The sequence below is a fragment of the Phasianus colchicus genome, chromosome 21, assembly GCF_987193195.1.
Source record: "Phasianus colchicus chromosome 21, bPhaCol1.hap1.1, whole genome shotgun sequence".
NCBI classification, from domain to species: Eukaryota; Metazoa; Chordata; class Aves; order Galliformes; family Phasianidae; genus Phasianus; species Phasianus colchicus.
The window spans coordinates 4071286-4097798 of record NC_143456.1 but is presented as its reverse complement, the minus strand read 5'-3'; the positions used below and the strand labels follow the sequence as shown (position 1 = coordinate 4097798).

General features: G+C 51.6%; 2 protein-coding genes across 6 annotated transcripts in view; both read right to left on the bottom strand.

The window, feature by feature from the left end:
• P2RX1 (purinergic receptor P2X 1) lies at window positions 1-10729 on the bottom strand. 4 transcript variants are annotated; one of them, XM_031591871.2, is made up of 15 exons: window positions 10346-10545; window positions 9331-9457; window positions 7244-7457; window positions 5142-5289; window positions 4660-4731; window positions 4344-4413; window positions 3915-4011; window positions 3601-3681; window positions 2547-2688; window positions 1927-2057; window positions 1700-1790; window positions 1358-1423; window positions 856-948; window positions 506-547; window positions 260-395 (listed from the first exon to the last, which is right to left on the bottom strand). In XM_031591871.2, the coding sequence occupies exons 3-14, from the start codon at window positions 7378-7380 to the stop codon at window positions 509-511; spliced, it is 1167 nt and encodes a 388-aa protein (XP_031447731.1). In that variant the 5' UTR covers window positions 7381-7457; window positions 9331-9457; window positions 10346-10545; the 3' UTR covers window positions 260-395; window positions 506-508. The 4 variants fall into 4 exon arrangements, with proteins under 4 accessions (XP_031447730.1, XP_089978881.1, XP_031447731.1 ...); XM_031591870.2 differs by lacking the exon at window positions 506-547 and having other exon boundaries at window positions 1-395; window positions 10346-10729; XM_031591872.2 differs by lacking the exons at window positions 260-395; window positions 506-547; window positions 856-948 and adding an exon at window positions 963-1075 and having other exon boundaries at window positions 10346-10546.
• An 859-nt stretch (window positions 10730-11588) lies between these two features.
• The window catches only part of ATP2A3 (ATPase sarcoplasmic/endoplasmic reticulum Ca2+ transporting 3), a 36259-nt gene continuing 21334 nt past the window's right edge, over window positions 11589-26513 (bottom strand). The window contains exons 9-22 of one of the 2 annotated variants that reach the window (XM_031591877.2): window positions 25964-26052; window positions 24457-24559; window positions 24006-24137; window positions 23258-23383; window positions 22051-22269; window positions 21178-21513; window positions 20887-21107; window positions 20235-20437; window positions 20069-20154; window positions 19834-19967; window positions 19489-19606; window positions 18555-18672; window positions 17014-17086; window positions 11589-15053 (exon numbers count right to left, since the gene is read on the bottom strand). In XM_031591877.2, the coding sequence (XP_031447737.2) occupies window positions 14978-15053; window positions 17014-17086; window positions 18555-18672; window positions 19489-19606; window positions 19834-19967; window positions 20069-20154; window positions 20235-20437; window positions 20887-21107; window positions 21178-21513; window positions 22051-22269; window positions 23258-23383; window positions 24006-24137; window positions 24457-24559; window positions 25964-26052 (2034 nt within the window). In that variant the 3' untranslated portion in view covers window positions 11589-14977. The remainder of the gene's footprint in view (window positions 15054-17013; window positions 17087-18554; window positions 18673-19488; window positions 19607-19833; window positions 19968-20068; window positions 20155-20234; window positions 20438-20886; window positions 21108-21177; window positions 21514-22050; window positions 22270-23257; window positions 23384-24005; window positions 24138-24456; window positions 24560-25963; window positions 26053-26513) is intronic. The other variant, XM_031591878.2, reaches the window with a different exon arrangement.

Sequence of the window (26513 nt, the reverse complement as noted above, 5' to 3'; positions counted from 1 at the left end):
TTATTATTTTTTAATAAAATACATTCTTACAAAATAACTCTTTCTCTCCCATGCTGAGGGGCTGAGCATGGTTCTCGCTGGCTCTCCTTCCACCCCCACTCCTCAATCTGGATCTGCTCAAGGCTGCAGGGGCTTGGGGTGCAGGACACCTCAGCACAGGTCCAGCACCCCACACAAGGCTGGTAGAGGTCCCGTGGGTGCCTTAGTGAGAGCAGGTCCCCAGTGGCCCATGCAGGTACCACCTGCTCCAGTGTCCCAGCAAGCCCTGTGCCCAGAATTCCTGTGAGTCGACATCGGACGCTGCTCTTGCTGCCTTGAAGCTGGTGATGGGGATGACGACTGCATTTTGGAAGAGGAGAAGGAAGAGGGTGCAGGTCTGTCGGGCAGTGTGGATGCTGGAGAGAAAGAGGCACAGTGGTTTTGGGTGTCCTATCCCCACAGCTATTTTTCTTCCCAGGGCTACCCCTGAGACCCATCACTCCCGACCTGGGGAAACCCTGCTCACCTCTCACTGTGCACTGTCCTTCCCTTTCTTAGTTGACCTCGACTAGGAGTTAAAAAAGAGAAAATGGTGATGCTTTTACAGAGCACCCCGCAAAGAAACATGCGGTTGGAGAGCACCGATTCCTAACACCCAACATGTGGGATGAATTTGAGGGGATCTGTTTTCACATCCTATGAAAGGACATGGAACATTCCATGGTTGTGGGGATGTTCTCAGAAAGTGATTTGGGAATGTCATTTTGGAGAGGATATAGGGGCTCCGGGTTCCCACTTCTCAGGACAGTGCCTGGGTGCTCCTGGATACATGCGCCTTCACTCGCCCACCCAAGGGAGGGACATGCCAGTACTCACAGGCTCCTGTTCTGCGTACTTGAACTTCTTCTGCTTGTAGTAGTCCCGTCCTTGGAGAAAATGCAGCAGGAGCAGGTCACAAAGGACGGAGGCCTTGAAGCAAATCATAGGCAGGGTTGGGGCTGCCCTCCAGCTCACTGTGCCTGCTATGCTTCCAACCCAGTTTGCCCTATGAACTGGGGTCACTTCTGCTTCTAAGTGCTGAAGAGCACACAGCATCCTGAAAGCCAGGTTAGAACATTTAGGACAAAAGTGTGCTGGATCTAATACTGAGCAATTTAAGCCATCAGAAATTAAGTTCTTCCCATTTAGGTACATGCAGCACACACACCCTTAGGATTATGCAGAAGTTTTTGTGTCTTGCATCAAGATCAGGATCCCAGGATGCTCTGTAGGATGGCACTCCCCACAGCAGGAAGAGGGGGTGTGGGGTCACCTCCTTCCTGAGAGTCACAGCCAAGGGTAGTGAAGCTATATGAGGGCTGGAAACATCCAAACTTACCACTCCAAAAATACCAATCCCAGAGCCAATTGTGGTCATGGTGGGGATGATGTCAAATTTGCCCGCCTGCATAAAATGAGACAGAATTGGTGTTGTGTGACAATGGGCTCACAAGGAAAGGACGTGACAGCTCCAGGTAGGGTTCCAACTGCAGAGCTCACCACTGCTCAGAGAAACAAGAGCTGAGTAAGGACTGTTTTTAGCATATTGGTCAGAAAAAAAATATGATTGGTTTGGGTTTAGGCACACAGATTGAAATTATTTCGCTTCCTATATTTGTAACTAAATGAAGGGACACCCTTTAAATACTGCCAGTGGGAGCACCACGAGGAAAGCCCTTACCTTGCCGTTCACCAGGATGTCAAATCGGATCCCAAACACCTTGTACAGCGTCCTCTTTTCCATCCCATCTTCTCTGTAGTATTTGGCATATCTGTCCCATTAAATGGGGAGTGTTAATGGTTCATTTGGGTGTCTATAACCTCCTGAGTCCCTTCTGCCATCATTGAGTGCTGTGAGATCCCAAAACTATCACCTCCAGCTTCTGCCTGTAGGAGGAGTTCCCTCACCTGAAATTGAAGCCCGGTGAAACGTTGCTTTCGTCATTGTACAGGCCGTGGAACTGGTAAATAGGTTTGCAGTACCGGATAGGCCAGTCGAGGTCACAGTTCCAGTCGATAGTGATGCCCACCACACCACCCTGCAGCCAAGAGAGTGGTCACTGGGGCTGCACTTATGACCAAGTCCATACCCTCTTGTTCCTGATCATCATGCAAAGCCCAAGGAATGGTTTAGTGGTTGGCAGCGCTCCCCACGGCAGGGGGGTTGGTACTAGATGATCTTTGATGTCTCTTCCAACCCAAGCCATCCAATGATGCTGATTCTATGAGTAGTTCTGCAAAAGAGTGCTCTATGGCCCCTATGGAACAGCCTCTGGTTCTTGCCTCTAGTTTTCTCCCATGAGCTTTGCCTCTGGTTTAATCTCACTGCATCAAAACATTATATTTAATGGTTTACATTTAAATTTAAATTAGAAAAAGGCTACATCCAAAGAGCTTCTTCATCCATAAGGGATTTAATTCAGGCTCTTCTGTGCGGCCCTGGGGAAAGCGCATCCCTTGTTCCAGTGACACCAGGCCTGGTATCCCCTCCCCATGGCTGCAGGGGACAGCAGCAGAATCTTCCTTACCTTCACAGCCAGCACACTGAAATTTTGACCTGATTCCTTCACAACATATCCCAGGTCAAACACAGGGCACAAGGAGTCAGTGACTTTGTGGTACGTGCATTTCTTCAGGTACTGCACGGTGACGCTCTCCACTAAGTTGCGCCTGCGAATGACAGAAAATCAAAAGGGAGTCTGAAGATCTGAATCATTGAATCATTTTAATGGCAATGGAGCTCCAGAGGTGCCTGATCCCATGTGCTGTTCCAGCTCATAGATAACATGTCTTACAGCATCCATAGCAATTCTTTGCTGTCTCCTCTAGAAGGGATGACGATGTCTTGCATGCCACTCATCTCTGCCCTTTCTCCCCAAAATAGCCTTTCCATGAAGCTTCCCGATCCAGCTGGTTTCGCAAGCATCATACTTTGGTCATCCCCTTTCCATCACTTCTGCTCAGCACTTAATTAGCGGCAGCGATCAAAGACAGGAAGTCCCCTCATGACCCCAGCTGGCTGTGGCTGCCCTCGCCTCCCAGAATCTGCTGTCCCCTGCCATGTCCCGCTCATGCAGCCCTGGTCATTGCCCCTTAAGAGTGGGGACATGACCAGCTTAGTGAGAAATTTCCCATGCTCAGCACAAATAGCTTCTCTTAATTTGCTCCAAATCAGATATGTGATTGGTGGCATCACAAATCCCTTTACATGTGTGCTGGCGTGTGTCTGACCCCACATCCTACTGCTCTGCATTTTTGAGGCAGCAGGTTCGTCCTGGCTGTTCATACCACACTGCCTCATGCAATGTTTTACTGCTTTCTTATGGGGAAAAACAAGGAGAAAGAAGAGAAGGGAAGGGAAAGAGATTAATTTCAGCAACCCCCTTTCTTACAGTCACTGGCCAAGCTGGGACAAATGTGAAAGGGAAATGTTCATCTCCACCAGCTCATCTATATGGATGTTGCAGGCACACCATCCTGAGCAGGTTGGTGGGGGATGCCATCCTCTGTGCAGGCAGATGCATCCAGGCCTTCCCCTTAGGGCCATGGCCAAGCAGAAGTCCTTTCCCAGACCAGCCTTACCTGGACACCTTGAACTTGGGGAAGGTGATGCTGTTCTTGATGAATATGGTGAAGTTCTCCACTTCTGGCAACAGGGCAGGTCTGAAAAACACAAGTGTGGGCACATGTCCACAGCAAGGGGGGAAAGAACTCTGTGTGGGCTGGGAGATGCTTCATGGTGGTCCATGGAGATGGGAGATGAAGCTCATGGCAGAGCACGATGTTGCTGTGAGGGCAAAGAGAACAGAGCGGGGCCACAGGGCCATGCGCAGAGCCCAGGATTGCTCTGCCGACCCCAGCAGGGTGGGAAATAGGGCAGCAGCATCTCTGCTTACGTGGGGATGGGGTAGTCCACTTCAGCAGGGCACCAGCCAAAGATTTCACAGGTCTTCACTGAAGCGTTGAAATCAATGCATTTGCCTGTCATGATTCCTGTGGGATAGAGATGGCTGCTCACATCCCTGAACACTGGGGAACTCAGTTTAATGCTGGGATTTATGGGGTCTGGCTGAAGTTCCAGCTCTGCCGGAGATGTCCAGAGCACTACATACTCAGTTCTTTGGGGCCTCTTTACAAAAAGCACATTTAATTGTGGCCAATTAGCTGCTAGAAAGCTATCAGTTTGGGAAAAACATCCAATTGCCTTGACTAGTTTTGTCAGGAAGGGTTTTTGCAGCTCAGCCATCACTTGGGAGAGGAAAGCAGGGCCAGCCCCAGTGGGACCCTTTCCTGGGATGCTGCACCACAGCAGCAGGTGACTGTACCTTGCCCCTGGCGGCTGTATGTCCCCTTAGTGCAGTCGCTGTCCTGGCTGCAGAGACCAGTATCCGGCAGCTGTTTGGAGAAAGGCACTGAGCATTGCATCCCAGCCTCATATCTGTGCTTTCTGTTTGTCCCATTCTGGGGACAGAACTCATTCATACATCTCTTCCCAGCCAAGGGCATCCAAAGTAAGCAGGGAAAAGAGGAGTATTTTTTTTTTTTTCAGTGCTTCACTGTCAAAATTACTTCCTCAGTGCTACCACCACAACCCCCCAAGTTACAGAGGCTGTGACCACTGAAGGAAGCAGATGTGTTTACCTCAGGGCAGGTTCCTTGTTTCTGTCCAGGAGTGATAATGAAGTTGGTCATCACCACAAAAGAATTGTCCCCCTGCAGAGATACAGCCAAGGAGATAATGAGTGGCACAATTGGCAGTTCCTTTATAGAGGAACCTATCCTGCTGGCACAGGAGACACCAAAACCACCAGGGCCTGGCTGGGCTGGTGGCTTCTTCCTCCTCAAATATGGGTTCTCCTTGGGGTGCTATGGTGTCACCAGCCCCAGAGATGGTACGGGACCCTTTCTTCCAAAGGTGCTCATCAGGAGGTATTGTAGGAGCTTTGATCCTTGGTCAGGTGGCATCAAGCATGCCCCATCAGTGCTGGTGGGCTCCCAGGTGTGCTATGTGGGCAGGGGGTTATTGTGGGATCCTCCTGCTTTGCACCATGGAAACTCACATGGTGCAAGGGGAAATTCCTGGTTGGGGTGACAGCAGTCCCCAGCCCCTCCTGCCCCCTTACCTGGGGTGGGAAGACATAATCCACGACATCCCAGATGCGTGGACCCAAGGTGCTCTCGTTGGTCATTGTCAGGCCCTTGAGTTTCACTGACACAGAGCTGATGATGCTGTCCTGTGTCTGGTAGCCCTTCTCATAGAGGAAAACCCACCTGTGTGGGGAAAAGCAACTGGGTGAGGATGGCAGTGTGGGCACATGAGGCACCCTGGGACAGGACAGGATGAGGGATATCATGGGGGATGATGCCAGATGCCACAGGCACATCTCTGTGGCCCAGGTACCATCACCAGGGGGAGATATTTCCCGAATTTCCTCTTGCTGAAGCTCACCCACTCTGTGCTCAAGGCATATGCTATAGCTGCAGGACTCGACCCTCGCCTCAGGCTCATTTAATGTGGGATGTGTGATGCGTTTTGTGGCTGCACGCACACAAAGGTAGATGGAGCAGGATTTGTAGGCATCTGGGATAGAACCCTATGGTGGGTTTGTAGCAAAGGCTGCGGATGCCTGCATATCCCAGCTGGTGGCGGGGGCCAGCTCCTGGCACTTTTTAACTTTTTAACTCAGGGTATAAACAAGCTGCCACTGGATTTGCTCTGACTCGGGGAGACTATAAACATGGGCAAGCGACCATTCTGGATAGCATTCCCGGCACTAAAAAAGGAGCGGTCTGGTTTTCGTCCCCGCCTGGTGCTCTGCCCTGCAGCTGCCGGCCCTTCTGGGGACATGGTGGGGATGATGCTTTCCGGTGTGCCCTGAGACAAGGGAGCAGCACCCAAGGATGGAAGCAGAAATCCATGCACTGCTGAAGAACTCTCCTTTTTCACCCTAAACTGTACTGGGCTGTACAATTTATATTGGGCATCTTCTCCTAGCTGTGGGCTGGGAGCTGGGCAGCCCTACATTTGCCTCCATCCTGCATGCACACAGAGGCTGGGGGACCCAGTGTCTCCTCAAGCAAGGGGAAGAGCCATCAAGCACGGAGCTGCAGGACATGCCGGACTTTCCTCAGTGCTCATGTCTCTGCTGATAGCATCACAACAGCACCGTGCCAGCATCCTCCTCTGTCCCTGGGCATCACTTCCCCCACTGTTGGCATTTTGTTCTCTCCCTGCTTCCCAGCCCACTTTTAGCTGGGTTACTTAAGCTGCAGTTCCTTAGGAAATCCTGCAGCAAGCAACCGCCCCTGTGTGTTCGCCGTTTGTCTGCAGTTTGGGCTGAGGTCCTGGTGAGCCAGGCAGGAGTGAATTGGGGTTCCACCCCACCAAGGGCAGCCCTGGGGTGCTCCTCCCGGATTCCAGGGACAGAGGGGAAAGACTGTGATGGATGTTGCTGCTCCCAGGGAACTATGGTCTTGCTCTGAGCTCCATGTCCAATAAATACTCACTTTTCCCCCAGTTCTTACTCTACTTTTCCCACTATGCCATGCTTTCCTGTCTATAGAAACCTCTCACAGATGCTGCTTTCCAGCCCATTAGTGCACAGTAGTGATTCCTGCATCATTCCCAACTCTTGTGCCCTGTAACACTGCACCTTATGCTGGCAAATCCCCATTGAAGGAAGGATCCTGATGGTTGGAGGCGGCCCTGACCAGCCATACCAGGCCCGGGGTACCTGAGAATGTGTGTCCCCACATAATTCCAGCCTACCTGCCTCTTCTGTGCCCTGTTTTAAGCTGCTCTTGGGGCTGCCTCCTACAAGCAAAGAAAACCAGGGCCCTGGAGCGTGGCCTCCAGCAGCCAGGGAGGGCACAGGGAAATTTATGGTCCTGTCTGCAGCCACTTGGGGCTCACAAATCACCGCGCTGGCTCCAGCTGCTTCTCATTTCATACGAAGGAAAATAAAAATAACAACAGATTCTCAGGCCGGCAGCCAGCAGCTGGAGCAGAGCAGAGGGCAGCTCAACGAGTGCTGAGGCTGGGCAGGGCTCGTGGCTCTGCGCTGCAGGGATGGGAAGGATGTGGGGAGCAGCCCCACAGCACGGGGTGACAACGACATGGGAATGCAATGCTGTCGCCATTAACCCCCCCATGTTGGGATATGGGAACGATGGGAACCTCCTTCCTCTCTCCGTTCCTATTTTTCATTTAGGAAAGCAAGCTCACCCTATGATGTACGCCAGGACGATGAGCTGGATCAGCCGGAAGGTCAGTCCCACCTTCTTGTTCCGCACCAGCACCATGCGGGGGGTGTCATACTCGAAGAGGAATGAGGACAGCTTGTCCATGCATTTTTGCCCCATGGCCACTCCGGGGCTGTGCCGCTGGCCCCAATGCTTGCCACCGCCACGCGGCTTGGGCTGTGCCTGCCGTCACTCCTCTGTTTGCAGAGGGATTAAAGTAAAAATAAATAGAATGATAAGGATAAAAAAAATGCTATCGGTGGTGCTCTGTGCTCAGCTGGGCTGTCAGGCTTCCTCCTCTGCACAGGCGGGTTTTCCTCTTCCTATAAGTGCTGGGCTGGGTGCAGCAGTGCCCTATATGGTGCGGGGGTGGGACGGGTGCTGGAGCCCTCCCTGGGGCCGGGAGGGTTCGGGGGCAGCAGGGATCAGAGGCACCCCAGAATTTGGTGCCGATGGTCCCTGAGGTGGATTTGGACTGTGGGTCTCCCGCTCTTGTCCCTAACCTATATCCCACTCCATGTCCCAAAGGCCACCTCTGACCCCATGTCACCATGCTAGATGGGGGCACAGGAGCCCCAACCCAGCACTGGGCACTCAGCCACAGGACCCCAGCCTGGCTGCCCTCCACAGCTCAGCTGCCCCACTGAGAATTGGCTGCAACCCAGCACTTGCACAGGCTGAGCCGAGCACCGCAAGGCATCTCCAGCATTTCCTGCGAGGTGCAGCTGGGAGCAGGGCTGGTGGGATGCAGGCAGGGATGCTGCAAGTGGGGGCCATCATGGGCAGGGGCTGGATCCCTATATATTGGGCTGAAATTCAGGGCCTGACACTGCTGCAACGGGCAAAGCACAGAAGTGTTGGCTGCAGGACCCCATACCTGCACCGCATCCCATCAGCTATTCCCTGGGGTGGGGGTTGCTTTGCTGGGGACTAGCTGGGGGATGTTTTGGGGTGTTGTCTGCAAAGCTCCCCAGCAGTACCAGTACTCCCCCCTGCACCCCTGCCGGTCCAGGGGACAGCTCCTGGACAGAGCTGAGGGGCATCAAGATAGGAACATGGCTCTGCTCTTCCTCTGTGTTGGGGAACCGCTTTTGAAAACACAAAGAAGTTTCCCCTGATGGGTTGAATCTTCCAGAACATTCTTGTTAGCCTCACCTATTGCCCTTTGCTTGGCATTGCGCTGCTGTTGGCTCAGCACGCTGCCACCCCACAAGCACAAAGCAAGCAGAACAAATCCATGCACGCTGCAGGAAATGGGGAGCATGGGAGAAACCCAAAGCCACAAAGCCCGAGGCCCAGGATCAGATGCTCGGTGGCATGACTACATCCTGACCCCAAGAGACATGAAAGCAGCCACACAAAGAGCCAATAGCAATGCAAAGAGCTGATGCTAATCATATAAGATTGAAGGCCGATACCGCTATCGAGCGGAGCAGGCAAACCTTATAAGCTGAGATATCTGTCAGGAGAGCAGCAAATAACTTACTGTATGAAACGAGGCCTTTTAGGGAAGGCGCTTCACCCCTGCCAAAGCCATGGGGATAATGAAAATAGGACAGCTAAATTTAACAGCAAAATGACTTGTAAAAGAGTCACTTCCAACCTTCTCCTTGGTACTCGGAGTCAATAAAATGGTTATAACATGGATTTAGCAAAAATAGTTTCCATCGGGAGATAATGGGCACCACCCAGCATGATGTCCCTTGGAGCCACATTGCAGTGGGCATGCAGCACCCAGCACCATGCCTGCAGCACCCAACCGTTGGCCAATCAGCAGCCAAAGCTCACCTACTGCACCTGGCCCACGTCATGGTGCTCACATCTCCCTGGGCTGAATGCTTGTTAAATGACTTTATAACAGGGAGTGTGATGGCATTGCCAAGCTACCTGTCCCCACAACAATGCGAGGTGGCACTGAGCTGTGCCAGCTGGTTAGCATATCTGCGTGCCATCAGCACTATTTGCAGTGATGCTTCTCCCCGGAGATAACCCTGCAGCCTGCCAGATGGTGAACATAGGGAAGCACTGTGCGTGAGCCCATGAATTAAACTGTGTTTGTATGGGACGTACCTGCCCCTGGGCTGTGGTTGCCTGTGGAACTTCACTGGGTTCCTGGAGCCATGCTGCTGTGCAGGTGCTGGGATCCCTGTGCTGGACTGGGGCTTAAAATTCTCTGGTGAACATGTAACTGCAAGGGCTAACAAAAAGATAATTAAAAAAACAATGGGGACAGAGCATAAAACTGGGCAGAGGTGAGGACAGTGAGTCCATCAGCTCCATTCTGGGAGATAAATAAGCACGTAACAGCAAACAAAGCATTAACACCCCAATGTTAGCACTTAGGACAGTGCTACCTAAATGCTGGGCTAGGGCTACCCTCCCTGCCTGGCACTGCCAAGCCCCCAGCACCAGGCTCAGTTGCATGCACTGTTCCTATCAGCTCCAAGGGCTGGGACCAACCCAAGAGCATCCTGGCTGCACTGCTCCTCCTGCCCTGCTCATTGCACAGCCTCTACTTAGGGCTACCTAGAGAAAAAAAAATATATATATATAGTATTTTTAACAGGGACACCTGGGAATGTGAGGGCATCCTCACTTCACAGTGAAACCTGGACCACTAAAGGGTTCAAAGAGGGGGTCTGAAAGCCGCCACACATACCCTCATCCCAAAAAGCTGGGGTTGGCACTACCCAGGCTTTCCAGGCTCTCAGGCATTGCTTTTCCAAAATATTCTAGTGGGGGGGTGCTGGAAATAATAATAGATGAAGTTCATTACACAATCCAGACTCACGCTTGGCAGCTTCCAGCGCGGAGCTCTAAATTTCAGCACAAAAAATGTGCAGCACGCTGCAAATCTGGGGGCCAGAGGGAATGAAACACAGTGACAAGTGGGGTAGAAATATGACAGTGAGTGCAAGGGAGACCTGTGCTGGCTGAGGTCACCAGACAGAGCCCCTGCATGTTGGTGGCCGCTACCAGCAATTTTAGCTGTCCTGAGCCCTGTGCTCCCCCTGGCTGGAGGAGATGCTTCCACTACCCATAGGATGGGCAGGGAAAGAAAAACCTAAAACTGGCAGATACGTACAAGCAAGGGCTACGAAACGGCATGTTCAGCTTTCTTTCCAATTTTAACTTGTCCTTGACCTCCCTTCGTTCCTTCCCAGCAGCGCTGGCTCTGCTCTGCACAACGCCCCAGTGCAGACAGACAGACGGATGTTTTTGGTGGTGTTCAGTGCTTGGCAGAGATGTTTGCATCCCGGGTTGCCATGGCAACTCGCATCCCTGGTTGCAAGTTTGGCAGCTGCAAGACAAGCGTGTGACACCAGGATGCTGAGGGCAACAATGGGTTTGGTGCATCCATCCTATGCCAAAGGCTTCCCCTGGGGTATAGAGGATCCTTTGGTTATTGTAGGATTAGCACCCGCTCTAGGTGTCAGGTTCCAATGGCACCCACTGCCTCACTGGTGAAAGGCACAGTAGTAAAAAAAGGGTTGATTTTGTGCTCACTGTGTTCCCAGGAGTAGCTGTGTTGGGTTGGTTTGATGGTCCAGCTGGCACAGAAGTGGCCCTATGGCAGGCTGCATTCGGCAGGATGATGCCAACCACTGTCCTCTTCCAAAACCTTTCATGACTGCTCTCTCTTAGCCTTTCCTTAGGACTCCACCAGCTTTGCAGCTCCTTTCTCCTCCTTGTTGCGTCGGGAAAGGGCACATGGGGCCAACATCACAGCAGAAACACACATGGAGGGACTCGCTGTGAACTCTGATTTGGTCCAAAGCACAATGTGGCAGGATTTTCCATGCACAACATGACCATGAGAAGAGCTTTGGGTGATCTGGGGCCATGAGTTTCCATCTCCAACTGTTCTGTTCCACTCCTCAGCAGAGGCCAAATGCTTTCATTATTCCTTCTGTATTAATTATTTCTTTTGGAGATCACTGCAAGGCTTATCCAAACCTACTCAGCCGGGGGGAGTTAAGGTGAGGACTATTCTGGATGCAGTCAAAATTAGCACTGTTATTTGTGTTGCAAATTAGCTGGTACTTTAAAAATTCCCAAGTTGGATCGTGACACTTCTTTCACTTCGCCTTTTGTCGTCTGATGCCAGAGACAAGCTCAGCTCCATTTCTAGTTTGGCTGCCCTGAGAACCCACAAGAAATCCCAATCTGGTGAGCACAGCTCCTTTTAGGGCTGAAGAATGCCCTCAGACACCACGTGCAGCTCCACGAGCTCCCAGCTGCACCCCAAACCTGCACCAGCGGGGCAAGGGCAGGGGAGAATGGCAAAAAAAAAGAAGAAAAAGAAAAAGCACAAAAAACACAGCAAATCCAGAGCTTTCCAGTAAAATTGCTTTTATTTCTGTAATTTCCTAAGTATAAAACAAATCAGCCCAATATTGTGTGAACAGAGTGGTCGGCGTGCATGGTGACAAGCCTGCTGGCTGCACCGCGGGCACTGGGACGCGACATCGGAAGCGATAATTGAGTGGAAAAATATCTCTCATATAATAAAATAGGAAACCTCATTTCTTTTAGTTCTACCCTTCGAGTAACACCCTCCCCCCCACCCCAGTATAGTGATTTACCTCTTGCTACAAAGCACAAATTCAGATTCTGGATTTGGTGTGGGCATCCCATATCAATCCACAAGCACATCCCCAGGCTGAAGGCGTGCTATGGCCTCAATGCTCATCCTCCATTGGGTCCCATGTGCCCAACCTGAGCCCCTGTCACTGCCACTCCATGCAGATTTAGGCTCACTGAATGCCCCACACCTACCCAAAGCTGAATGACACTGAGAAGGCAGGACCAGGGTTGGGTTAACCTTTGGCATCTGGGCTAAGAGACTGAGTCATGCTGGGTATGGACCAAAACCACAGTAAATCCCACTGTGATGCTCTCGGTTCTGGCACCTCTCATTTGCACAAACAGCAGCACACAATAAAACCCTGTTCTGCCATTCATCCTCACCCAAGCACAAAGGAAAAAGAATCTGGTCTGTGGATATTCTCCTACTTCACTAAAATATCTGTACTATAAAGCCTCTGGAATGGAATGAAACCCAACCAGAGAGGGTGAGAAATTAAACGATGAGGGGAAAAAGAGAGATGTGGTTCAACCAGTGAGAAGGGGAAATGGGATGCCTGCTCTGGGTTTCCTGCACTCACCACCAAGTTCTGAGATGGGTCTGGAAGTTCACAAGGAGAAGGCAAACACAGTTGGCTGCTGCCAGAAGAACAAACCTTTGGATGGGTCTCTGTTCTGAATTCTTGCCCACAGTGGTTCACATTTGGTAACTCACAATGCAGCCAAATGGCAACACAACGGCACAGCACTGCCCATGGTGGCATGGTATAGATCAATGATAAAGAAACTTGGCATCACATTAACAATAAAATGACCCAAACACGACCTCTTCCAACAGCCTTCTGCTGGTGGGCACAGAGGATGTCTGCTACCATCACCCCAAGCTCTCTGGCATCATAGGAGATCAAGCAAAAATCACAGAATCATAGAATTATATAGAATCATTTAAATGGGAAGGGACCTTTTAAGGCCATCTGGTCCAGCAGGAATTTAATAAAGAGTTAAAGTGCTATGATTTCATCTCTCTGAGATTTTTTCTTTTAATTCTCCATACATATTAGAGATTCCTACCCATCACTCAGTGCTCATTATTGGGACCTTTGCACATACACACACCTTTGGGTTGAATTAACAATCCCACAGCAGCCATTAGGCTCAGGGTGAGCAGATGGACTGAGCAGGTCCCCTTTGGTGGGACAGACAGTGGGACTGACATGTCTGTCAGAGGCACTGGGAAGCTGAAAACCTCACCAGATCCTACTGATGGGGTGGGATGCTCTGAATCAGCTCTGACCTCTCCCAAATTATCTTCCAGCCCCAGAGAAACAGAAGAACATCTCCTCAGAAGTCCCTGAGCCGGTACTGGATAAAATGCTGTGCTGACATTGGGTGCTGAATGAAATTCCTGCTGGATATCATCCTGCACAGAGAACTGGGGATGATCTGTACCAAACCATGGAGAAATCCACCCTTTTTGTGAAGGGCAAACCCCACACCTGCAGCCCTATGGAAGCCCTGTGGAAGGTGGAAGCAGTACCTGGGGCATGTCCTGTCCTTCTGCACCAGGCTGAGTCTCATTTGTGGGAAAAATTGCCCTTTAAGAGGAATTGGTTGTCCCCATGGGAACACCAATTAACTCAGACATAATGTTTGAAAAATAAAACTTCTTCAAGACAAAGTATAATAATAATTTTTAAAAAATCAGCAACAACCTTCTTCTAACCACAGAGTAACTATAAAGATCTTCCTAAAGAGCTCCATATTAAAATCCCTTGAATACATTATATATTAAATACAGTAACAACATCTCATGCAAGGTTTTCTGTACAATTAGATCAGCTCAGTAGTATAACAATTCTGTACATTCCCATTGGTCTGGGGGCTCTGCTCATCTTTGTCAATGCTGGTGATGGAGAAAAGAAAGAAGGATGGCTTCTGCTCGTAGTGCCCAGGGCAAGGTGTGCTCCTGCCCGTGGGAAAGAGGAACAAGAAAAGCACTGAAAGCTTTTAAGAGGCAAAAGTGAAAGAGCAAGATGCTATCGCAAAGCCTGGCTCTAGTGCTGTTGGGTTCTCCAGGCTGGGATTTGGGAGGAAGCAAAGGTAGAGAGTAGCTAAGCATCACCAGGATGGATCGTGGGGAGAAGGAAGGAAAACGGGAGGGAGCATGTGGGGAGCTGGGATGGACGACCCCCCCTGCAGCTCAATGGACTGAATCCCAAAACCGCCCTGATCCACCACCTCCCACTGCAGCCTGCACCATCCTCCTGGAGGAAACAACCTCTGGTGTCCTACCAAGGGGTGCTGCTGGGGGACCTTCTGTACAAGCATACATTCATTCCCATCCTGATGGTGGGTGTCAGGGGTGTGCTGTGCAAGACAGTGGGGTTCCCCATGGCAAAGGACACGAACTCACAGTTCCCCTAAGGACTTAATGCTCTCTGCACAGCTCCTGGCAGGGAAATAATTGAAAATAACTGAGCAAAGGATGCGTGACCAGGAGCAAGTGGGGACACGAGGACGCCTTGTTCGTCCCCGCGCTTGGCTTCAAATACCTCTGGAGGAGATGGCTGCACCTTGAGCAGTGCTGGTAGGAGCTCACAAGACATCGGATGGAGGGGAACGGACAAAACCACGCCACAATTTGGTGTGGAATGAACCTGAGAAGGCGAAGGGCCAGAGGACAGCAGCACAGGGAGACCTCCAGCTTCTGCTGCACACACACACAACCATGGCACCAGCGGTCCTCCAGGACACCTCACCCTGATGCTGTCCCCAGCATCACCGCACCCCACAGACCCCATCTTGCCTCAAACCCCAACCACCCCCGTGGCTCCCTGCCCTGACTCAGCTCACTGTGCTGGGACAAAGCTTTGTGAGAGGGCCTTCAATGCTGCAGGAACAAATCCCCAAGGAACCACGTTCCAACCACACCGTGGCCCTGTAGCTCCATCCCCAAAGCCCTCCGCCAGCTGGCCAGCGATTGCACTGTTATGTACAGGAAAAGGAAAGCGACGAAACAAAACAAAACAAAATCAGGGTTTTTTCTTTTCGACGATTCACCCGCATTTGTCTGGTAGTGGGACACATGCATGTCCTGCTGGCTGCTAGTGGTGGGCACGCATGCAAACCCTCAGTCCGAGTTACACGTTTGGGGTCCTTTAGCTTGGAGCGTCTCCTTCGTGTCATTCATTTCTTGTCCTCTTCTCCTGAAACAAAAGAAAACAAGAAGAAAAAGCATTGGTAGGGGTTTGGGAGCTGCTCATGCTGTGTCTTGATATTCACGTGCACTTCCAGCACCAAGTGACCCATGGCACTTCTACAGCGCTTCTCAAACTAAAAGAGGGAGATGTAGGTTAGATGTTATGGGAAAATTCTTTACTCAGGGGTTGGTGAGGCCCTGGCACTGCTGCCCTGAGAAGCATGGGTACCTCATCCCTGGAGGTGCTCAAGGCTGTGGATGGGGCTCTGGGCAGCCTGAGCTGGTGTGGGCAGCCAGCCTATGGCAGGGAGTTGGAAGAGGATGATCTTTGAGGTCCGTTCCAACTCTACCATTCTATAATTCTCAGCCTGGGCTCCACAGGTGCCAGCACGCACAGCAGTGTGAGGCTCAGTCCGTTTTCCTGCTAGGGAAACAGAGGCATGGCGGCAGGCTGGCTCCAGTTATTGAACACATTGCAAAGACCATGGGAGAAAACAGATTTTGGAATGGTCACAGCCCAGCTGCAAACACGTGTCCTGCCTCAGCCTGGGGACAGTGTCCTCTTCCAGGGAAAGGACCAAACAACAAAACAGAAAGGAGGAAAAAAAATAGCAAACAATCCAACTTTTTTCCAATTTCTGCCAAAATTTCCTTCTAGCAATGCTTGCAAGACCCTTTATATCCCAAGTTGAAACGACCTGTTATTGCACCAGCAGCCTTCAGCCACCTGATGCTAAACCTCATTGCCACCACCTGGCACTGCATGGGCACTCCAGGCAGTGAGTGGCTCTGTGTCAGCCGCAGCCTTCCCCAGCTGCTCTGCACTGAAGCTGTGCAAGAGGTGGGTGCAGGGATGGGGGCAGGATGGGGACCCAGTTGTACACTGACAGCAAGCATCTAACTGCAGCCTTGTGCCCCTAAACTCCAGCTGAAGCTCTTGAAAATGCAACGTCCCAGCACACGCTGTAGGTTCAGTAGGACCCGGTCCCACAGTGCCCTTGAACTCCTGTAATTCTGTATCCAAACGCTGACAGCTCAGCTTGGGGTCTGCCTCGTGTTTGGCTTTAGTCGTAATGCACTCCCATAAAGGGTGATGATGCAGCAGGGACACAGCCCAGCACTGATCCCAGTCAGCTGCTGCAGTACAGGGGTTCTGACAGTCACACATCCCCTGCAGAGAGCCCCAGAGAAGAGACCCTGCAGTAGCAACACTGACCCTTGCGATGGGTTTGCTTTGGGGCTTGGACCCGTGTCTGGGTTTTGTGCCTTTTGAAATCCACTGAGAAAAAGGACGTCTGCAAGATCTGAGCACAAATGTCTAGAAATCGACCTTCTGCACACCCAGGGGTTCACAAAGTCCAACATACTTAAATGCACAGAGGACAGCAAGTAATGTTAGTACAAGAGGTCCTTGAGGGTGGTCAGCCCCTGCAGTGACCCGGTGTGCACGTGGGGAAGGACCAGGAGGCCCTGTAGAACATCTCCACCCTCCTGGCCAGGACATGTGCAGGTCATACCATGCCAAGCCAGCTCCCACTCATGTTCTTCCCCAGAATGGAGACAGCAGAAACCTCAGTGTACGCCTGACAGAGTGGTGGAGTGGGGAGAGGAACACAGAATACTGAGGTCAGGGTGAAAATCCCCAGTCTCAGCTTTCTGCAGCCTCAGGGATGAGGAAAACTCTGTAATGGAAACACCATTTATCTCAGTCTGATCAGCGGAGAAACATTTCCATGCAAAACCTGAATCAGCAAAACTCACAGCTAAACATTGGCAGATGTCAACCCAGTGCCCTTGGCCATCCTTTAGATTTTGGCCTCTCTGCTGCAGGTCCCATGCTCCAGACCAAACCCAAGCCCTGCCTAGCCAAATCCTCTGGGATGCAGTGTGGGTAAGTCCCCACAGTACTCAACAAGGCTTCAGAAGAAGCACAGCCATGTGGGGATGAGACACATGGGGACGCCCACCCTTGCTCTGGAGTCCTGCAGGTTTTCAGTTGATGCTCCCCGCTCCACGTGTTTCTTACTGTCCTGAGAATTCCTGGCAAAAAAAAAGAATAAATCACAACACCACATTTATAAGTGGCTTTTTGTTGTTGTTGTTGCTGTTTGCCAAACTCCAGAGGAATTAGGATGATGCAGGATTTTAATGATTTCTTTTAAATGTGATGATTGAAGCGTGATTTTGCTGTGATTGAGTAGCTGCATCAGAATCCCTTACTGTATAAAACACAGAGCAAGTGGTGGACATGCACAGCATCATGACCAGGGGGCTCAGGGGATCCAGCACTTCAGGGACATGGCACTGGGGACCAGAAGCAGGGAACACTCCAAGCTGGTGTTAGGCTTCAAGAGGATCATCCCTTTCCAGAAACCGCCTCCAGAAACCTCACTCGGAGCTGGGTTGTTATAGCAAAACACGAAGTGTGGGAGACAGAAACACTCATCCCCAGAGCACAGATGGTGAAGTGAAGACCAAGGCCATGCAAGGGATGTGGCAGCCAAGAACCCAACCAGCTCTCCTACATCCCAGCCCAGCGCTGTGCCTGAAGATTGCTGCTATGTGATGAGATGTGCCGGGGTGATGCAAGGAATCCATCAGTCCAACAAGAGATGCAACAATTAAATAACTTTACACCAGGAGCAATTTCCAACTGGTCTGCAAAAACAAGAGCACCTCCACCTCTCGGTGGTCAGGGAAGCTGGTGGGAGCACCCCGGGACCCAATGATGGCAGTGGTAGCAAGTTGCAGATTTTTCTGCCTGCAATAATTTCCAATGCAAGATTTCCAGATTTTTTTTGTATTCACACCGCACTGGGAGAAACCAAACTGGGCCACCATGATGCCCCAAATCTCCCCCTGGTCAGATCTGCCTTTAGCTCTGAAATGCAAGAACCTGGCCTTGAAGGTTTAACTCAGCACTGAGATATCACCCACAGCAGTGTCTTTTTCAAGAAATGAAAGAAAACGATGATATCATCCACTCAGAGGGCTGTCTAAACACACATCGTGATTTACAGCGCGTGGGAACCGTGGACCTGCTGTAAGCAGGCTCCCTGCATAGAGTCCAGCCAATGGCAACACCAGTAAAACCAGTTTGTAAGGTGTACAGCTCTTACTAGGTCTTAAAATAGAGGTGGCAAACATGAGAGCTGTGGAGGGGTGCAAAAATCAAAGGGACTTCTGTCAGAAAGCACTCTGATTCCTTTTGCTTTAAAGGAAGGAATCCAGTCCCCAGAGGTTAGAGAGGAGCTGGATAAACACATGTGGCAGATTTATCTGTTGTTCCTGCCTGCAGTGAGCATCTCCAGCAGACTGAGTATCAACCACTCTGCCTGGCGTGGCAGCTGGGGAGGAAGGGGTAGGAAAAAAAGCCCCTTTTTCATAGCTGAGAAAGCAGAGGTGATGGACATGCAGTGCAGATACCATGTGAATTGCCCCAAGCCATCACCAACCCGAGCACAGCACCACGAGGCCCACAGCCCAGCACTGTGCTGCCCATTCTCACCCTCCAGGTGGTTACGGGAAAGGTACTTGAGTCCTTCGTCGAGCAGGATGACGGGCAGGGAGATCTTCAGGACAACCACCCACTGTGGCCAGCTCAGCGGGGTCACTTGGAAGATGAGCTGCAAGGCAGAAAAGGGTTTGATACGTTAATTGGGAAGATGGGATTTCTTCTTATTGCAGAGATGAGGTTAACTTCTGTTGCAGGATACAGATAGAGAAAACATTGTCCCAAGTACAAGGAGGGAGGATCCAGACAGCTCAAAGGGCAGGATTTCTTCAAGGACTGTCATCATTCCAGGAAGAGTCAAAAGTGGTGCACCTCACTTCTCCCTCAGACGGAGAAAGTGAAGCACAAGCTAGAATCATAGAATCGTTGAGGCTGGAAAAGGCCTCTGGTCTCATGTAGTCCAACTGTTCACCCACCACCACTACTGTCCACTGACCACATCCCCAGTGCCACATCTCCATGGTTCTTGAACATCTTTAGGGGTGGTGACACCACCACTCCCTGCACCACTAACCAACCATTCTTTCAGAGAAGTTTTTCCTAATACCCAACGTGAGCCCTAGCACTGTATGCACACACTCAGTGGCATAATGAGGGACAATGTCACCTCCTGGGCACAGCAAGCCACTTTATGCCACACACCCTTAGGTATCAACTGAGACATCCCCAGCCTTGTAACACAAAGGGAGGTGATGTCTCCAAAAGATCTGCATCACCTTCTGGAGGCAACCACACAGCTTTGTGCTGTCTATAAGGACAGTGTCTGACTTAGGTAAATGTTTGCTGCAGTAGGGTGACTCCTGATCCCACAGCAGTTCGAGCCCCAGGACTTGAGGACATTTGTCCCAGAACCTCCAAACCCAAATGGTACCCCAGAGTCACAGGAGAGGCCCCCAGGCTGCATGCAGAGGTGGTATATGGCACTCACAGGCATGGGCTTGACGTAGAGGATGAAGAAATGCAGAGCCATGGACATGACGATGGCCCCCAGCAGCCAGAGGTTGAGCCATGGGGGCATTCGCAGCAGTGACTGGTTCTCAGAGACACTGGGAAAGCAAGGGAACATCGTGAGTGCCAAAAGCCTCCTGGTTCCAACATCTGCCCAAGCTCCTTCACTTCCAGACCATTCACCTTCAAGCTTTGCCGTGATGTGGATCTGGACACCCAACTGGAGTGGCTCTGCTGGGTAAAGCAAAGCCCTCAGCCCACTAAGAGTTGCCTAAAGAGACCTTACAAGACATGGGTCACCTGGAGCAATCCTGCAGCCACCCACCTGTTCAGGGCATTGCACATTTCAATTGTAACCAGCACAGACAGAGCCATCGTGGTCGGGTATCGAGACTCGAAGATTTCACAGTCAACTCCTTCAAAGATGGGGTTGTCTTCAGTGCATCGCATGAAGTTCCTCTGCCAGCACAGGAACCCACCAGTAAATAAATCTTTCCCATCAGGAACACATGACCATCACAACCACAAACAAAAAGGGGCAGGGGAAGACCTCAACTCACCAACTGATGGAAGGAGACCTGCGGTCCCTCGGTGTCGTACAAGAACCACCAGGTCGCTGCGCCCACCGTGGCCAACCCCACGTACACTGTGACCAAGAAAGACTCCTTAGCTGGAGCCTGGCCATGGTCCCCCTGCCCAGCTTTGTGCCAGACCACTGAGGCTCACCTCCAATGGCCAGGTAACGGAAGAAGAGCCATCCACTGATAAGAGGCTCCTTGGGGTTGCGTGGCAGCTTGTCCATGATGTCCAGATCAGGGGGGTTGAATCCCAGCGCGGTGGCTGGCAGCCCATCCGTCACCAGGTTCACCCACAGCAGCTGCACTGGGATGAGGGCTTCGGGCAGGCCCAGGATGGCTGTCAGGAAGATGCTGCAGGGGGAAAAGCCAGAGGTGTTGAGTTAGAAAGCGTCTGCGTTGTGAAAGGGAAAAGCAGGAACATTGGGTTCTTGTGTGCCGAACTCAGTTTAGGGAAATGACTTTTTACATGGTCTAAAAGGGGAATGGCTTTAAATTAAAAGAAAACAGGTTTAGATCAGACATTCGGAGGAAATTATTTACTTAGAGGGTGCTGAGACCCTGGCACAGCTGCCCAGAAAAGTGTGGGTCCCCCATCCCTGGAGGTGCCCATGGTCAGGTTGGATGGGGCCCTGGGCAGCCTGACGTGGTGGAGGGACAACCAGCCCACAACAGTGGGTTAGAACTGGACCATCTTTTAAGATCCCTTCCAACCCAACCATTCTGTGACTCTGTGACACGAGCTGGTGACAAATACCAGCACCAAGATACCCCACAACTGCTGCCCACAACAGGATTCTCACCACACAACTTCCCCGACGTTGGAGGAGATGAGGTAGCGGATGAACTGCTTCATGTTGTTGTAGATGGCCCTGCCCTCCTCCACGGCCGACACGATGGTGGAGAAGTTGTCGTCAGAGAGCACCATCTCAGCAGCTGACTTGGCAACAGCCGTGCCGGACCCCATGGCGATGCCGATCTCGGCTTTCTTCAGGGCTGGGGCATCGTTGACGCCATCGCCCGTCTGCACGAAGTCATGATTAAAGCGTTGTGAGGGCAGGGTCCGGGCAGGGAGGAGGAGGCCGGGGACTCACCATGGCGGTGATCTCATTGAAGGACTGCAGGTACTCAACGATGCGGGACTTGTGCGCCGGCTCAACGCGGGCGAAGCAGCGAGCCTCGCGACACGCCTGCCGCTGTGCCTCTGGGGACAGCTCATCGAATTCCCGGCCCGTGTAGGCCTTGCCAGACACATCCTCGCTCCCCGTGAAGATGCCGATGCGGCGGCAGATGGCCACCGCCGTGCCCTTGTTGTCCCCCGTGATCATGATGACGCGGATGCCGGCCTTGCGGCACATCTCAATGGAGGAAGTGACCTCCTTGCGGGGAGGGTCCAGCATCCCCACGCAGCCCACAAAGGTCAGATTGGTCTGAGGGGACAGCATAGACCACCTTGAACCCAAGAATACAACCACATCCCTCCCCATCATGAACCCACTGTGGGCACAATGATTCCAGGGCACTTGGGGAGAAAACTTTTGGGATATTTCCCGTCAGTGGCTCCCCATAACCTCAGTACAAAGGGATGTTCCCATCCCGTCCTGTGCTCCTCACACATCTCCACTTCACTCACATCCACCACATCCCTCCTGGAGGTTCCCAGATCTTGGCAATCACCCCATAAGGATGTACACCAATGGGATTGGGCCCTCGTCTTTAGGGAAGGACACCAGTGGGACAGAGCCCTTGGCTTTGGGGATGGACACCAGTGGGACAGAGCCCTTGGCTTTGGGGGTGGAACACCAGTGGGACAGAGCCCTTGGCTTTGGGGTCAGCCTCATTGCATGCAGCTCTGCTATGGGAATTGGAGAGAATGAACTGAGCTATTGCACCACCCAGAGAAATCAAGGGAGAAATACCACTGGGGCAGCTGGAAGCTTGAGAAATAAAGAGAAAAGCCGTAGTACCTCATAGTGGGCAAAGGTGGTGGAGTCGTGCAACTGCATGGTCTCCCTGTGGACGGGTGCATCATGGGTGGCCAATGCCAGGCAGCGCAGCGTGTCGATGCCCATGCCCCAGTCCCGGATCCGGCTCAGGATCTTCTCCCTCACAGGTGTGGTCAGTGGAACCTTGGCTGTGCCCACACGGACATGGGTGCAGCGCTCGATCACGCTCTCTGGGGCACCCTGGAAAGGAGCAGGAGGTAAGGAGCTGCTTTCTGGGGGTCATTCCTGGTCTGCTGCTCTCATCAGAGCTCTTTGGTGCACAGGAGACAAATCTGGCTGCATGCAGAGCAACATCCTCTGTGTGTGAGCTTGGGAGCAATGAGTGAGGGATGTATGCTATGGGAATATGAACCTGAATACTGAGCATCTCCTGCTAGCACTGAGCCGAAGGAAGTGACAGCACAAAGTCTGGGAGGAGGAGAAGGGAATCTTCCCAAAATGTGAGCACGAGCACATCCTGGCAGCACAGTGCACTAGGTGGCAGCCTTGACACGAGAGACTGTGGCTGGGAAGGATGAAGTGGACTCAGGTTGGTGGGCATGGAATCCGCTCCACGGGGATCTGCCTCATTCCTGCCTGCCTGAGGGGCTCCCACCCCACTGTCCCCAAAGGGAAAGGGGGGGTCCCACAAAAAAAAAAAAAAAAAAAAAAGTGCTGCTACCTGTAAGATGCTCATGATGCCTTTGTGATTTAGGAACACACAGCCTTGAGCATCATAGCATCTCACCCCGTCCCTTTCTGACCCTGATGTTCCCCTTTATTTTGAGATTTGTGATCCCTCTATTGCTGCTCTGAAAATAGTTTGCAAGAATGGCAGCTCTGGGTGGCCTCTACTTGACCTGGAGGACAGAGTTCACCCAGAAGGTCTCTGGGTGGGAACATGGGGACACAATTCTTCTCAGAATCAGTGGGGAAATCCCTGCAGCATCTCATTCACTCCTTTCTCTTGGGAAGAAAATGCCCTATAAATACTATTTTATTTCTGGTTACAGCGGAAAGCTGAACCATTTGGGCATTGCTATTGGCCGTGGTGTCCAGGCATAAAATGCAGAGCCTGAATTTGGAGCTCAGGAAGTTCCTTTGTTCCTAACACCAGGATGCTCAGCACAAGCCAAGGCAAGCCCAAAAGCATCACTGCACCATTAAGCACCAAGTCCTCACCCCATACCTTGACAAACATCTTGCTGCCAGCAGAGTTGTGACCGGGACCAGTGGGCGTGCAATACACCGACATGGACTTGCGATCGCGAGAGAACTCAAGGGTGCACTCCTTCCTCATCAGTTGTTTGATCACCTGTGAGACAGCGCTGCTGTTAATAATTCCAGGAGCAAAATGCACAAAAAGACAGCAGCTGGTCCTTGTCACCCTATTGCGTCCCCATATCAGCATCACAGCAGCTAAGCCAGCTCTTAGGAGGATGCGTCTTGTCCCAGAAAAGCCATCTGCAGGGCAGCCAAGGCCAATTTGAATTATTTTCCATTGTGGGGAGCAGGGATGCTGTCCACCTTGTTCACTGCATGCCCAAAGTATTTTGCAATTATTATTTTTTGTTGCTAGGAGGGTGTTGTATATGAAAAATCTAATGGCACGACACCAAATCCAAATGGGAGATGAAGAGCATTTTAACCAGGAGAGGGAGACACGGCAGAGCCAGAGCAGCAGAGCAGTCTGTGCTGGAAATTCATACACTAGAAATAGAGGCGTTTCCATAAGATAGCCCGGTTCAAGCAGGAACTGCAGTGCTGGGAGCTGGGTTTCACGCATGCTGCAGAGGATGGTTCAGGGCTCCCGTGGTCAGCACAGACCTGAAGATTTTCTAAGGCTCAACCCCTTATGAGCTAAGAAATTGCATCCTTGTGCCAGACCAGCACCTTTATCACCACCCCTAAGCCCTCCTCTCATCCCCTTCACTCACTGAATTGCAGGCGTTGGCTCGCTCCACCTTGGAGAGCTTGCTGGTGTCCGTGTCGAAGACGTTCATCTTTTCCACCAAGCACGTCAGGGCAGTTTCAGTGGCTTCCCCTACCTTCTCATAGACTTTTTTTGACTGGAAAGCAGGAAATAACAGAGTGTGTCAAGCGTTGGAGCACATCCCCTCAGTGCATCTCCAACCCAGGATGTCCCACACGGTGGGACTGGATGAAGCCATGGGTTAAACCCAATGGATACAGACCAGATGCCACATACCACATGCAGCACCACAACATCCCTACTAGAGATGGGCTGCATTCAAGGTACAGAAAGGTATAGAAATCCTTTTCTCAGAAGGGGCAAAACGGGCAAATATCCACTGATTTTGCCCCCAAGAAAGCCCAAAGGGAAGGGAAAAACCCATTGGGAGCCTGCAGCAATCTGTCCCCACGCACCTCATTGTAGTCCAGTGAGGAGTCGTTGCAGAGAGCACAGATAGTTGCCAGCTCCACCAGCCCATCGTACTGCCCACACTGCACCGGCCGCTCGTCCTTCAGGCTGGGGAGGGAAACAACTGTTTGGAGCCTGGCCCTTCGCATGGCTACACGAGAAATAGAGCTTAGCTTTTCCCCGTGTAGCCCTTGGGAAATTTGCTCCAAAGAGGGGGAAAGAGCCTGGTGCAGGCTCATGGAGCGGTGATAAAAGCTTGGGGACATTTTGTGCTTTAAGAAATGGGGCAGGGCTGCATGCAGATGAAATAACACATGGTGCAAATGAACTCTTGAAGTGCCCCAGAATAAAAATGGCAGCAGAGAAATCATGACAACTGGAAATGGTGTTCTATAGACCTTCTGCTCCTCTTGGGTCATCAAAGCAGGGGCTGTGAACAGCTGGATATAGAATCAATAAGGTTGGAAATGGTCAGTAAGATCACCAAGTCTAACCATCAACCCATCCCCACCGTAACACTAAATCATGACCCTCAGTGCCACTCCACTCTTTTCTCAAAAACCTCCAATGGTGGTTATGAAGGTGATGAACAAGAAAAGGGGCAAAGGCACCCCCAGGGTCTCCACGTGCTCGATGTCCAGAGGAGCTGCAGGACCAGGTTCCTCTCCCCAGCCACCCGCTGCCCCGTGGTGGAAATGGCCAGGCACATTTTGGGATGAAACAAAACTGATCCAGACCCCAGGAGAGGTAACTGCAGGTTAGAGCTGTGCAAACTCAGCCGCTCACCCGCTTGCTGGAAAAATAATTTGTCAGGCATTTATTAGGATCAGTTTATTCCACTGCAGCTTCCCAATGGAAAGAACATTTTGGAGCCCTTGTTACAGCTCAGGAGCGGAAAGCAGGGAGCGGCCAAGAAAATCTGAAAAATCTGTTTGCACAGGGATGAAAGCACTTCAGGCTGTGTTTCGGTGTTTGAGAAGGCAGAAATACTGAGGATGGCTTTTGCAGTGTGTGATGCCCTGTACAGAGCTGGGAAGGGACAGCCATGCTGGGGAAGGCATAGGTAGAAACACTGCTGGCTGGGTGCTGCAAATGAACCTGAGAAAGGGAGACTGCACCCTCAAGAGGGAGCAGACAATCACAGTCCTCACTGAGCTGAAAGGCACCCACTAATGCCAGCTTATGTGCTATCTCACATTTTAATGGAGACTCTTAGTGAAAGATCAAATTGGCTTTATAAATATTCATGCAATTAACTCTGAAGCTGCCATGAAGTGCAGTCACTGCATGGATGAGCAAAGGGGACCGTGGCAAGGACAAGTCAGGGAACATCTCCCCGCAGTGACACATGGTGGGGAGAGAAAAAGAAGCTTTTGCTCCCCTCCATGTGCAATACTCAGTGCAGCCACAAACTGATACCCGAAGTCCCAGTTTCTCCACAGCTACAGGGGTGAAACTGGGTCTCCCTGTGCAGCCACCAGCTGCAGCCTGCAGCACAGGGACCATACTCACATCTGTCCCTCGGGGGCATAGGTGGAGCCGGTGATGCTGAACTCATGCAGGCTGCACTGGGTACCCTCCACTTTCTCCATGATGAACATCTGCAAGGGGACAGATGGACATGGAGAGTTAGGCAGCGATTTTCTGGCATGCACCACTCCCAGCTTCCACATTTGCCTCCTCCAGCTCCCTTTGTTCCATTGCAGAGGAGCGGTGCCTGGGCAGTTTCTAAGCAGCTGCTGGTATTGTTCTTGGAGCAGGGCTGGGGTTCTGCTGCCCAGCAGGAGAGACAGTATCCGACCAGCCACAGGACCCCATGCCCCCCCTTCCCAGACAGTTCCCAGCCACCAGCTTGCATTGCATGTTCCCCAGGTTACAGCTTGGTTAATTAAACCCCAGAGAGTTGTAAAAGTCCCACATGCTCTAATTTGGAGCAATTTTTGCCTTTCAAACACCTTCCAGGCCCATTCTTGCCATTACAGTGAGAGCAATGAGACCAAAAGGAATTAACATGCAATAAAAATCCTCCTCTTTCCACCTCCCCTTGGCTCCTCTTGGCACA